Here is a 15,009-nt window from a genome sequence, read left to right as displayed (position 1 = left end):
AGAAAACTCATACAAATTATACAGAAAGTGTAACTAGAACTCATTTAACGAAACTGAACATTTAAAGTTTTAGTTATTTTTATTTTATGTGCCTAAGTGTTTCCCTAAATGTTTGTCTGTATATCACATGCAGCAGTGCCCACCAAAGCCAGAAGAGAGTGCGAGAAGCGCTGCAGCTGAAGCTAAGTGAGCCTGTGGGCTCACCAGGAGGGTGCTCTCGAACTCTATCCTCTGCAAGGGCTGCCAGTGCACTCAACTGCCAAGCAATCACTCCAGACTCAGAAAGTTACTAACAGATTTCTAAAATATGATTCATTTTGCCTATGTCTGACTCCTACATGCAGGGATCCTTCAGTGTCTGGCTTTACCTTCCTTGCCTATACTATACATTTATGTGGCTATGAATAATTCATTCCATCTATAGCATTTCATTGTGCAGACCACAATTCTGTTATCAGTTCTATTTTCTGATGATGCAATTCAGAATGTTGCTTTTTCTCTAATGGTGCTGCAACTTTGCTCTACTGTGTTGTGTTTACATGAATTTTCTTCAGTATTTCTGTTAGGTGAGTACTTAATGCGTGTATACTTATCATTGGTAAATACCACCATCAATTTTCCAAAATGGTTATACCCATTTAGAAATACAGTATTTCAACCAGTGTTCTAAGTAAAAGAGAAATCAATTACAGATTTTGTGTATTTTACAGAAATACTGAAAACTTGCATATGTACATTCAACCTAATGGTGATTATGCCTAATAAACATATGTAAAATTATCTAAGTTAAAATAAGTCAAAACAAAGATCAAGGGAAACTAAAAGCATGGCAGAGTTGAGGGTTCAGCTCTGTAGCACTAGGGGTAAAAGTCTAAGAGATTTTAGGTTATTACTAACTTTCTAAGCAGGGCAAAAAGGAAGTTAACACATACTTATTGTGGGCAGTATAAATCAGTAATATGTTTTCAGACAACAAACTAGTTTTATGTATTAAACAACTTAAAAAATAGCCTCCACTCTCTGACCAGCAGCTGTGCTTTCAGACATCAGTCTAAGAAAACCGCTTTTTGTTGTTTCTTTGTGTGTGTGCATGTATGAGTGCACATGTGTGAGCACCTGGGTATGCATGCTTGTGTGCAGGCATGGAGGCCAGAGGCCATCTCGGGTGTCATCCTCAGGAAGGCCATGCAGTTCCTTTCAGACAGGGTTACTCACTGCCTGCAGACCATCTGTTAGGATGGACTGGTGGCCAGGCAGCCCCAGGGTCTCCCTGTCTCCTCCTCCCCCGTGATGGGATTACAAAGGTACAGTATTTTCAAATAGGTTCTGAGGATCAAGCCAGGATCTTTGACTGAGTCATCCTCTCAATCCCCTTTAAAAAACAAAACAAAAAAAACCTTAAATATAAAAAATAAAGTATTTTCAAGAAGTCTGTCACAGTTTTATTTATAGTATAAATTTTAAACCTTACATATTCCACATTGAAAAAGAAACAAAATAGGTCTAACCAACATGATATTGGTTCAATTTTACAGAACCATAAAAACCAATGTTTCTGAAGGTTTGCAAACTAATGTGAAAAAATGCTTATGTGGGTTCTGGAATCTGTCCAAAGTCATATGTACAGCAACAAAAAAACCCTAACATCCATATACAGAGACATTCTTAAGGTAATGTTCTTGGATGGTAGGCTATGCTTCTCTTTTTTCATTTTTAAACAAAATGTTCAAGTATTACAATTATACTGCATATATGACATAAAAATATGTATCTGACATAAGGATAAACTTTACAAGTTTCATATCATATATCAAATAAAAACGTACAATACCTCTTTAATGATGTTCTTTGCTGTAATAATCATTTCTTCACCATAGATTTCTAAAAAATTAAGTTTTCTCTGCTTCAAAAGCCCAAATATAAGAGATACTAATCTTTCCTATTAAAACAAAAGATATATAGTTTCACATATGAAATTTAAAAGTGGAAACATTTATCATAACGGTTATGTCAGACCCTCAGATTTCTGCCTGCACACAGTGTGCTGCTTCCAAAAGGATGACGTCACCCCTCCCGTAGCCATCTAGCTATCATCAGATCTCTAACAAGTAAATCCTATTCGCCCACAATGGATGAAATGAAGCTGGCTGAAGGACAAAATAATACTAACAGGTCTTTTGTCCTCATTTCCAGTTAGAGAATAGCCACAAACACTTATAAGCAGTCAAAAGTCCCTGAGGCCCAGAGGACTGAATGCCAATCTGAACTCTTAATAGGACGCCACCTGCTAATATGCACACCTCTTTAGGTCATCATGAGCCAGGGACTGTAGGTTCTTTTCCTTCCTGGTAGTTCTTAGCAATGATCTGCACTGCAAAACTACCAGTGAGTAAAGCCTGGATATGATATATGTACATACAAATACAAAGAAAAGATATTCAGAATTTGGATATCAACAGCATCATCTCACATAACCATCCCTTTTTGCACAAGATAAACGCCAGTGAATACATGCCCATGGAGGGTAGGTTAAGTCATTCACCCTGCATCTCTATCTTGAATTTGGTTTGTAACCCTTAAAGACCTCACTTTGACTCCTTTTTCTAAGTAGGCCACGGCATTACTCCACTTTATATTTCTTAGGATACTAAGCACCAATGATGCTTATTAAAGATACACGGCTAGCACAGGGCTCCACAAGTCTGTCAGACATGAAAATCTGAGGTAATTTTGCTCACCGTGACCTCAGAAGAATTTTATAAACCAAAGCTGTGAGGGAAGCAATACTAAGCAAAGACAATAATTGGATTGCACAGTTCAAACACATACCTCTTCTAAAACTTGACATTCACCATCCAGTGGTCGATTTAAGTCACTATGAGAGTAAGTAGAAAACTCTGCAATCATCATTTTATCAATCAATTTTTCTAATTCACAAAGTTGTGACCCCAAATGCCTACCAAAGGAAGAGAAAAACATTTTATATATATATATACATATATATACATATTTAAAACCATCATAAGCTCACTGCACTCTCAGAGAACAGACAGAGTAAAATTAGTAAAATGGAGCCCCTTAATGACCAAGCCACAGTCATAATTGCCACTTCATCTCCAGAATTCTACCATTTTCTATTCGTAAACGCTGAACGGTTAAAATTCTGTAGAAATCCTTACTTAGTAAATTTTATGACTGCTTTTTACAGATGAAATATCAAATTCTGTTCAAATTCCCTTATCACTAACCATCTGGTGAGTATCAGTGGGATTGGTTCCCTAACCATCCATTTATTCATCAACAAACTCAAGTCCCTAGCATTTGGTGGTCCTATTCTTTTATTGAAGTAATCTAAATGACCACAGGGACAGAATGACTCAACTCAGCCATGACGAACTTGAGTTACTGTTCATCAGAGGCAAAATCATCAGAGGATAGAGAGGTAGTTCCTGGTGCTTACAGCATGTGCCAATCCTGTAGAAGACACAAATTCAGTTCCCTGAAGCTACAGAGCCTTAAAATCATCTATAATTCCAGTTCTAGGTAGATGGCAAGTTCCAACACAGTGAGGGCAAGACCCATTTATCTAATAATTAATAAATGTCTATCTTTGGGGATAATTTTGTAACATTTTAAACTTAATTTCATATTAAATATAAATTTAATACAACTATTTCTAATGCATACACTGCATTCACTTGAAAAAGAGGAGCTCAGTGTCAGCAGTTATCTTTATAAAGTCAGGCTGCAACAGTACAATTTTCAAAATTTGTTAGAAAAGTTGCAACTTTCAGGATGATAATGTTCTACCATAAACAGTTTATGGTGAGTAGTGGTGATTTCGAAACAAACCTTACATAAAATAAGAGGCTAAATTTGTATTTTGCAATATGAAAATATTTCTTATAGTTAATAGGCGGATTAATAGACTTTTCATAAATGGCACCAACATCTCACACCAGGACAAACTAAAACATTGTCAGAACCTAACAAAACTATTTAGACAATTTCCCTTTGACCTAGGAAACCCACTTTTTAGAACTAGAATCACAGTTGTACTGGCAAAAATTAAAAATAATAATAATCACACACATATACAGATAGACAGACATGCATACAGACAGAAACGTTGCACTACTGTAGCTAAGGAAGTAGAGCCAGGCATAGTGGCACACCTATCTCCCCAGCAATCAGGAGGCTATGACAAGAGGGCTGAGTTCAAGCCCGAGGACACACTGAGATCCTGTCTCAAAAAACAGAAATGGAAATAATCCAAATACTGACAAATGAGGATCTAACTGGATAAATCACAACACAGTCTTAACCAAGGTCTATACACTCCATCATTCTAACTATACTTTTTGCAGAATATTATTACAATTGTTAGTCATTGTATATTTTTGACTGTGCCTAACCTTATCATGGGCATCACAGGAGAAAAACAGTCTTGGAGTATAACCACAGATAAGGGGGGAGGGGAAGACTATCAAAAATAAAACTGCTAGTTCTGAGACCATGTTGTGTGCTAAAAATAAATGAGAAATGGTGTTGGTGTCTAAGAATCACATATTCAGTATGGTGAAGGGAGATAATGCAATTACAGAAATGACACACTACAGGCATCAATGTGAAGAGGAAATATCAGCATAGGGCTGAACTTTTTCTTGAAAGGAAAATTAGAGGCTGAGGTATAAGTCAGTAGGAGAGTGAATGCTTAGCATGCATGAGGCCCTGGGCTCAATCTTAACACTAGCCAATAAATTATGCAAATTAAAATTTAAATTATGCAAAATAAAAAGGAAAAATTATTTTCTAGCTCTATCCACGACAAAAGCATAGAAACAAGCAATCTAGTAGCTAGGATTTTTAAACACAACCTCCTTCAAAAAGAAACAGGTTCCCATGCTGATGAGATACATCTGCAAGTAAAAGCACTTGCCATACAAGCAAAATGGCCTAAATTCAATCGTTTGAACCACATAAAAGAGCCAGACGCCATGGTGTGCATCTGTAATCTCAGCGCTCCTACAGCTGGGCAGAAGGCAGGACATGGCCTCTACACTCATAGCTCTGGACGAATGAGTCAGGAATACACAGCATAACAGAAACAAGACCTTGTCTCAACAAGGTAGGAAGAGTGACTCCTAAAAGCTATAGGCATGCACACACGCATACATGCACAGTAATATTAAATTTCTTTTTAAAAGGACAAATCCCTAGATAAAAAAGTGTATACATGGGTGTTATGGCACAAAGAATGTAGGTTATCAAGTTATTTCTCATAGACTCATTAAAAGGACTTCAAGAATTAACTGGCAGAATCACCAATAAAACATCAATTTGAGTATCTACAAAAAATAGCTAAAGGCTTTTTAAAAAATACTTACATATCGAATGCATATAAATCTAAATTCATGTACTTAGTATAAGAATTTTTTTAAACAATAGCTTATCAGTTACCTTTGGAAGATGCTGGGTTCCCAGTTCATCATGTCAAAAACTAACTACAAATTACCTAGAGCTTATTCCACCCTTCCTAACAGGCGCTGCTTCAGATTAGCCAGATGTGGCTGACTAACAAGCAGTTCAGGGATTAGAGATGTCTCCCTACCGAGACATTTCAGGGAAAATAAAACATCCATTTGTATCATGTGACTCCTCCAAAACTTAAGTACTAACAGCCTGCTGCGGACCTGAAGCTATCCATACCAGAAACCTGTTTGACACATAGTTGTATGTTGTAAGGTAGTGTGTATTTCAAAACACAGAGGATGCGTGAAAGGTTGTTTTCTTCCCCTTCTGCACTGTTGGGGCTCGAACCCAGGCTCTCACGCAGCTGCAAGCAAGGCTTTTGGTTGTGAGTTACCTTTGAGACAGTTTCTCAATCCTTTGTCTAAGCTGACGTTAACCCATTCTGTAAAGCAGCAGCTGGAAGATTTCTTTTCACTGTGACAAGCCTGTCGCAGCTTGAAGCAGGTGCTCCAGCACTCGAGCTCCCACCACAGCAACAGAAGTGGATATGCGAAGACCACAGTGCAGTCCGTGCATTTACATTTACTACGGCTATTTGTTGTTTACAGCTCTCTCTTCAGATGGTGCTGTGTACAGGTATGCACTACCAGGTAAGTTCTGACACATTTTACTTTTCCTAATAGGTTTGTGCTTTATGATAGGAAATAATAAAATGGACTACTATCTACATATTTTATACATTTGTGACATGCTTTCTCTAAATTTTAAAAATATTTTTAGGCTATACTGCTTACTGTCACAATTCCAAATCTGGGTGTTCAAAGTATCAAATGTAGTTGGGGGGGTGGTAATAGACCCGTTAATAAATGATAGTGTACAACACACTGCTCCATATTCAGCACACCTGTAAGAAGATTTAGCCAACTTCCAACTACAGAAAACATAGATGAAAGGATGTGTGAAACATGAGGATGCAATTTCCAATGAATACTTTGAAAAAGAGAAATAAAAAGAATAAAGCTACATATCAAAAGGTGTTTGGAACATATAAGCCAGTCACATACAAATTGGACGGTTATATTTTGCAAATATTATCTGGACAGTTCTAAATTGCAACATACTATATAAAAATTGGGGATAAGCACAGACATGTCATCACCAACCAGCTGTTTGTAGATATGAGTGACATAGAGTTGTTTTGTTTTTTTTTAATCTCATCTTTTAAAACTACATGACATATTTATGGCTGAAACAAAATATTTGTAACTTAAAAATTCAGGAATCTGGAGGGAGTTGCAAAGAAGAAAGGATGACCATAAACTGACAGTGCACAGGTAATATGCAGCTGGTTTCCTGTGATTTTCTTGATTTCCCTTATCTTCTGTGTATTTGTGTTCTTTGTATTTATTTATTTTGTGGGGAGTGGTTTTTTTGGTGTTTGTTTGTTTGTTTCCAAGACAGGGTTTCTCTGTATGGAACTCACTCTGTAGACCAGGTGGCCTCGAACTCACAGAAATTCACCTGCCTCTGCCTCCTGAGTGCTGGGATTAAAGACAAGAGCCACCACCACCACCAGGCTTTGATTTTTTAAAAATATAAGGCACAATATAAATTTACACGCAAATTTAAAACTGTGTGCTCTTAAAGTAGTTTTTATGGAGATCATAGATTCTCTTAATGCAGATTAGAAGCCAACAGTTAGGTATATGTTAACTCTGGTGTGACAGTCCTCAACAAATCACACAAAAAATTCTGGTGTCAAGTTCATATGAATATACCTACTTCATTATTAAATGATTTGTTCATTAAAATGATAAAAATTTTCTGTCAATTTAAGCATGTCATCTTAATAAGGTTCTCAGTCTTTCTTTGTTTTATTTTGGTTTTTTGAAACAAGACTTCTCTATGTAATCCTAACTGTTCTAGAACTTGCTCTGCAGACCAGGCTGGCCTCAAACTCATAGAGATCCATTTGCCTCTGCCTCCCAAGCACTGGGATTAAAGGTGTGAGCCCAGTCTCAGATAGTATTAAATAACTTAAGTAGCTTCATTTTATGTAACCCTAAATTCAGAAAAGGAGAAGATATAAACTTTAATGTTATCAAATAATAGTTGTTATGCATAAACACACACATATATACACACACACAGACTTGTCTAAGCAGTTCATTTAACAAGCATGTAGCCTAGGGCTGGACATGGGGGCACACTGGAGAGGCAGAGGCAAACAGATCTTTTTTAATTTATGGTCAACCTGATCCACATAACCCGTTCCAGGCCAGCCTCAGCTACCTTGAGACCATGTCTCAAAATAAACAAAAGTATGTAGCTTAGTAATCTCTTTAGAGTGGTAATGTATCTACTAAAATACAATATTGTGATGGTTCATGTTGGCTGCTAACTTGACTACATCTGGAAACAACTGAAACCAAGCAGCTGTGCACACCAGCGAGAGATTTTCTCGAGGGGATCATTTGAGGTGGGAAGACCCACGCTAAATCTGGGCCACACCTTCTAGTGGCAGCCCACATGAAAGACACAGAAGAAAGAAGCTTTGCCTTGTGCCCACTTGCCCTCACTCTCGCTGGCAAGTTCATCTACCCTGCTGCTAAGGCGTTCCTTCACCTGTATTAGAACCCACTTCTTTAGGGTTCCAATGTTGGTTAGTGACTAAAGACCAGCAGCTCTCTTAGGAACTCTCTGGACTCCAGCTCCATCCAGACAGGGATAGTCGGGGAACTGGAAGACAGCCATTGCTGAGCCATCTGGACCACAACTGTAAACCTCACTAATAAATGACCCCCAACACTCTGTGTGTGTGTGTGTGTGTGTGTGTGTGTGTGTGTGTGTGTGTGTGTTCCTGTTCATTCTACCAGTTCTATTCTTTTAGATAACTGTGAACAATATATAGGATTAAAGGATCCTATATAGGATTACAGGATCAAATAATATGTTGAATATACTGACAAAACCAACAAAATAATTCCTTAAATGGAATTATAAGGTGGTCTCTTACCAATCAAACTACAGAACACTGAAACCCATGATTAACTGTGGATGCTGCCTACCTCTTAGATAAGGAGGTAGGAAGGGAGGGAGGGAGGGAAGGCAGGCTTACAACTAGAAAATAAACTATTTTCATTAATTTTTATCTGAAAATTAATTACTATTGTAGTCCGTTGTACTGTAAAAACCAGCATAATTGACTATAATTTCAGTATCTTTATCATTTTAAAATCAGTTTGGTGTTCAGAGTTATCTGGGGTCAAGGAAGATGCTCACTCAAATATATTAAGCAAGCAGCAAACTCTGGGGAGATGTCTGAATCTGCCTTCCACTGTTTTGTAACTAGCTGTATGACCTAGAACAAATTATTTAAGGCTGTCTAAGCCTCACTTTCAGTATGTGTGGAAACATGATAGCATAGCCTGTCCCATAGCTTCTGTAGAGGAAAACCAAACAGCTCATCTAATACATGTACCATACTTGGTTCAGAGTACCTATGAACTAATAACATTCTCAGTTTCTACAAACTTTTACATTAAAAAAAGCAAACACAGCCCTGGATTTTAAAGTAATTAAAGCCTTTCTGTAAAAAAAAAAAAAAAAAAAAAGTTGTGGCCTATCATATTAAATGCATTCTTAGGTCCACACTGAGACTTTTAAAGTATACCATAGTATATAGTATAGTAAGAATTTGAATGCTGCTAACTTTACCAATACCTTTAAATCAATAATACAGCAAAAATTATATGCATTATTTCAATGACTTTTTATTTCTAAGAGCAGAATTTTTCATGTATGATAGTTTAAAATATATGTATTATAATTAAAATTGTCCAGTATCACAATAATTTTAATCACAAAACCCAATAAATACACAAAACAGTCACTGTAAGAATTAAGTATGAGCCAAAATTTCTTTAGGCTAGGAGAAGGAATTAGGATTGGTAGCTTATCTCAGACACACAATACTTCTTTGAAAAATGAAGATGCTATGGTTAAATTTTTTGTTTAAAAAAAATGAAATTTACATAGGAAGATGTAAGCACTTTAATTAGAAGATCTAAAATTTAGAGAATCCAGTAGTGGTTATGTTTATCATCTCAATTCCGGCCCACATTAGAAATTCTCAGAGAGCTTTGAAAACATACAGAGCCCTACCTTCTAGAAGTATAACTTAACTGGTTTCAATGAGGTGTTGCATACCTGTCTTTAAAGCTCTTCTGGGAGCCCATTATGTAGCCAGGATTGAGAACCACAGGTATATATGTACTATAAATAGTGACGAACAATTAACTTTAAATTATGATAATCCAATGATTACAGGTTGTTAAAAAGACAGAAAAAAATACCAAAAACAATAATGTACTTCTTTTGGTGCTGTTAAATAATGCAGAAGTTTCACAAATGTGGATTAAGATGTGTGCAACACAGCTCTTGCCCAAGGCACTTAAGCCTCACAGAAAGATCTGAGCACCCAGAGTGACGATAAAACACAATAAACTACAGTAAGATGTCATCAGAGGATATAAATGAAGTACCCTGAGATTTACAAGTCAGAAAGTTTTATACAGAAATGTTTCAAGTCAAAAGCTCTGAAATGAGAAAAAAATACACGTATTATTTTATGTCACTGATTAGAAAAAAAGTACAGAAAATGACACACAACAATATTTGATTTCTTTTTTTAAAAAATAGGTGTTTTGGTAATATGACTATTGGAAGTTTGAAATAAAAATCCCCTTAAAATGAAGTCAAAGATTACAGGCAAATGTAAAATCCAAACTAGCATCTATAAAAATAGGAAGACTATCAACAACTTGACCCAACAGTGCTCCTTAGGTTCTCTACTAAGAAAGAGATTAAGGGCTTTTCTAAGCCCCCCCCAAAAAAAGAAAAGGACTAAAAATGGCCTGAGGCACAGAAGGGTGGGAAGCAAGTGAAATTCAAATAGAAAGCTCTTAGATTAAGAATATGGTTTATACCAACAACATCTATAGTAAAGAAAAACGTGAAGCGTTCATTTTCCTAACTGATTAGACAAAAACATAAATAGTCCAAAATGAATTACATTTTCAAATAAAATCAAATGGCATTAAAATACCAATGAAGCTTTACAAGAAAATAACATTGATTTTAACAATCTTATAGTGAAAAAGAGTATAAATCCATCAAGTAGGATTTGCCAGAGATTCAAACGCAAAGTAAAATTCCTCAACTTCCAAAACTCAGTCTCAAATTACTTCTAGTATGAATCAGGATTTAAAAGATATTTTCTTTTAGAGTTCTTTTATTTTTGAAATAATTTGCATATGAAGATGCTTATCCAAAGCATAAATTAAACTTTTACACAGCTATAACCATAGAAGAACTGACAGGTGATAGGCAGCTTTACAGAAATGTTTACAGATAAATATCCTTTACATGGATGGGTTCTAAAGAAAATGAAAACAGACATCTCAGCAGTATGAGACAAGAGCAACATCCGAGTTAGGGCACCCACTGGTGGGTCACTGCCCACTATGACAAAGTGATGGGTTTACAAAATAAGTAAAAATAAATAAATGTGAACTTGGATTCTGCAGTGCAATAAATCATAACCCTTTGATAAGCATCCAACACTAGTCTTAGAATTTTCCTCTGGATAACTACATTCTGAATCAATATTATTGATCACAAACAAATGTATGTATCAAATAAAACTGAATGGCCTATTCGGTAAAAACTGGAAGCGGTTTAGAAACTGAATTCAGCAAGCAAGCATTCACTCTCTAATTCTACTTCACAACTCTGTGCTAGTCAGACAATATTGATGCCCAATCATGACTTTATCATGTAATAAACAAAAGTGAGTCCCAGAACTTCTGTCACTTAAGGCCATTTTTGTAAAGCAATAATAAAATAAATTATACATTAAAATATCACACAAACTAAAACTGAAAAAGACTTTTAAATTCAGAGGTGAAAAATTAGAAATCATTTAGTCACTTGGGGTTCATGTTGGGAAACCTACAGTAGATTTCAAAGGTCCATGAATCATCCAAAATTTTATGTACATGTGTAATTTTAAGGAGAGGGTTTTCAACAATAGCTTTTAACAGCCTTTCAAAAAGCTTTGTGACTTAGTCTGTAACCATTTCCACAACCATCAAAATCTGGACTATGTTCCTATCGTTAGAGTTCCACCATCACCATCTCACTGCCAAGTTATGTGCTTAACTCCTGTCTAACAAAACGCACAGCACACTGTCAGAGCAGAGAGCATCTCTGCTTTGTTCATGACTCAAAAATCTAAGCTGGTCTGACATTCTTAGTGCTGACTGCCATTTCTTCAATGAATGAATACATCAATGACTTAATTCAATTTTTTATAAGTTCTAAAGTACTCTCTAAACATGTCATATGTATATATACATATAGGTACACATATTTAGTTGATGAGAACTTGCAAATTCAATTAAAATGAGCTTATTTTGACCCTAACTCTTCTAAAATATATTATATCTCTGTTAACCTACAGAGCACAGTAACCTCTTGTTGCAAGTTCTGAATGCGTCGGTCAGAAGACAGGAGCTTCTATAAGAACAGCAACAACTATTTAGTGTAATAAATTTTTGATGGCTGCAACCGGTCTATAAGTAACACAATTTCACATATAAAATACCCACAACTACAATCTTAAAGATATTATAATTTCAAAGTCAAATTAGCTTTGTTTGTTTTTGTGTTAGAGTACTGAAGATGAAATTCATAGGCTAAGCAAGTGCTCTAACCAAGAACAACTAACACCAGCAGTCACTACCGCCCCTTTTCAGCATGCGTATGTGTGCCAAAGGTAAAGCTAGGGTGTCACTCCTCAGGCACCATCTACTTTGTTTTTTGAGACAATCCCTCATTAGTCTGGAACTTGCTGGGTAGAGTAGGCTGGCTGGCCAATGAGTTCCCGGGATCTTCCAGTTTCTGTGTCTATTACCATGACCAAATTTTTAAAATGCGTGTTCTAGATATCTAACTGGGGTCCTCATAGCTCTTTGGAAAGCACTTCTCCAAATGAGTTATCTCCCCAGTCCTGGTTTGTTTTTATTTTTATAAATGTATTCTCAAAATAAGAACTCAGGAGAGAGAGACTTTTGTTCCAATCACTATTTAGAATCCTTTGAAATTTGAGACACAAACTGAAAATTAGAAATTAATCTTAAAAGTATTCACTATAAACCCTATTCAAAAGATTTTTATATTTATTTGTGTGTTTGTGCGTGTGCTTATATATGCCACGACAACATGTGTGGAGGTCAAGTCACCCGACTTGGAGGCAAGCACCTTTCCATGAGCCATTCTGTGCACCTACAAAATCCTTCAAAATAATTTAAAGCATTCATTCTGGTATTCACCTCTCCACCTTGTTCTACCATTCTGACATAAAGTTATTTGAACATTTTCAAAGTGCTATTTTCAAAATTGTAACTAGTTTTGTATTTATTTCATCTACTAGAAATTTTAAGTTAGCTTCTCTGTTGAAATATTGCTAGTATTACTTAGTTTTTATTTGTTTTGTTACTATAAATAATATAATCATAACATTACTAAACAAATCAATATGGAAGAAAAAATACACATTCACTTTGAAAAAATCCATACTGCATATAAACACTTATCCTTGAAACTTCTGTGACATTACTTCTAGAGGTTTACTTAACAGACATACCGGAAGCTGTGAACGCCCTGAAGCTCCTGCTGCAGAACCTCTTGAGTTGTTGCTATTAAGTCCAATGCTCCAACAAATTCAGAAGTAGATAGTAACACCTGCACTGTAGGCTGAGTTTGGTGTACAGTGGCCATGAGCTTCAGTTTATTGTATACTTTAACACAATTATTCCTGGTAAGTGCCAGTCTTAAAATATGTAGTGATCCTTCACACATAACTTTATCAATCTGTGCGATTTTCTGGCGAAGCATTTTTACAGCCTGGGAAGTTTTCTTGAGGTAGTCCTGCAATTCGTGCTGAGAGGTCATTGCATGGAAAAATGCTTCTGACCGTAGAGAGATCTGGTGAGCAATGTTTACTTCCACAATATCCAGATAATGGCTCAGCTTCAAAAGGAGAAAAAAATCAGGTTATGTTTAAAGTACATCATTCTTGACTATCAAAATACTTTCTGAAAATGGTAAAAAGGTTCTACAAGTATTACATCCTATTGTGTGGATTTTTGAATTATGGGATCCTTGGAATCTGGCACACAAAAATGGGAATCAAAAAGTGCAGCCCAAAGACAGATAAATGTGAGATCAAAGACTAGAAGTTTACTTGCCTGTGTCTTCCTTTCCAGGCACTGCAACCATTTAAATACTACCTCCTTCTCCCAATGAGCTCAGGGTTTAATGGTAGTTTGAGTTCTAAGATTTCAGAGAAAATTATCTCTGGGTCCACAGCAACATCACACATATTTTATCTCACCAGATGGCTAGAGTTTACACTGAGCCTTTTCTTCTGTGTACTATCATACCTATTTCACATGCCTGTATGTTTTCTAATTACAACAAACTTCAGATATAATTAGCATTCTCATTCTGCAAATGAGAAAATGGAGAATCATTAAATAACTTGAATACAATCACGTGGTTACCCATATGTCAGACTCAGCTCTTCATACTACACTGTGCTGTTTCAAAATGACAGTAGACAGACTGTTGGTTCAGTCACATATTACATACAACACCATTCATTTTAATGTTTTTTACGAGGTTGCTTATATTTCAAGACATTCTTTTATCCATTTGTAATTTAAAGCAATAAATGTCTTAAATAATTAGCTCATGTATATTATAATAGTACCAATATGCTTTCTAAATTTCAGATCTGGAACTCTGAAATTTATTGCCTCTGTCACTATCAGTCCAATACACATCTACTGAACCACAGGGCTACTTTTTCCTCTTTCTTCCTAATATGCTTCTTTTTTTTCCTACAGTCTCCATTTTTCTTGGTTGTTACTTTCATAGTTTGTAACCTAGACACTACTTCTGAATCTCGGTGTTAAAGGATTAATGAACTTTAGGTGTCTATGATTTAAATGATTAGAAGGTACTATTTTCAATAATGTCATTTACTTTTAATCTTTTTAACATCTAATGGATTACAAATTAAGAAATTTTTGTAATTTAATTTTCACGAGCTCCTACTCTTTTTCTTCCCATCTTCAATACAGCTACTCACTTACTGTAAAAGCAACATGACTTCAAACATAATAAAGTAGATTATATGCTCAAGTGGACTCAAATCTCAAAATGGCAAATGATGAATGGATAACCTGCACTTATGCCTTATATGATGTTGCCAATCTCTGGACTGTTTTAACAGGTCTGTGATTTTAGAGATAAACTAAAACAGAAAGGAAACAAACAAACAAAAAAACGTTGCCAGAAATTAAACAACTTCGTTCCTACGTATAATGTATTTCCTCCTATTCCTGCAGTGCTTAAGATCCAGTCTCATATATGTGAGGCTTACTCTACCATCTATGTGAGGCTTACTCT

The 15,009-nt window shown here is 35.8% G+C and overlaps 1 protein-coding gene across 4 annotated transcripts in view; it reads right to left on the bottom strand.

The window, feature by feature from the left end:
• The window catches only part of Vps54 (VPS54 subunit of GARP complex), an 83,992-nt gene that overhangs the window by 31,694 nt on the left and 37,289 nt on the right, over positions 1-15,009 (bottom strand). For all 4 annotated transcript variants that reach the window (XR_001196505.3, XM_005070388.4, XM_040733206.1 and 1 more), the window contains 3 exons: positions 13,181-13,566; positions 2,830-2,956; positions 1,832-1,939 (listed from right to left, as the gene is read on the bottom strand). Coding sequence is in view for 3 of the 4 variants with exons in the window: in XM_005070388.4 (XP_005070445.1) it covers positions 1,832-1,939; positions 2,830-2,956; positions 13,181-13,566 (621 nt within the window). In the remaining variant the exon portion in view is untranslated. The remainder of the gene's footprint in view (positions 1-1,831; positions 1,940-2,829; positions 2,957-13,180; positions 13,567-15,009) is intronic.

The sequence above is a fragment of the Mesocricetus auratus genome, unplaced genomic scaffold (genome assembly GCF_017639785.1).
Source record: "Mesocricetus auratus isolate SY011 unplaced genomic scaffold, BCM_Maur_2.0 Super-Scaffold_100029, whole genome shotgun sequence".
NCBI lineage: Eukaryota > Metazoa > Chordata > Mammalia > Rodentia > Cricetidae > Mesocricetus > Mesocricetus auratus.
Note: the sequence above shows the minus strand (reverse complement) of the source record. Positions and strands in the feature narration are given on the sequence as shown.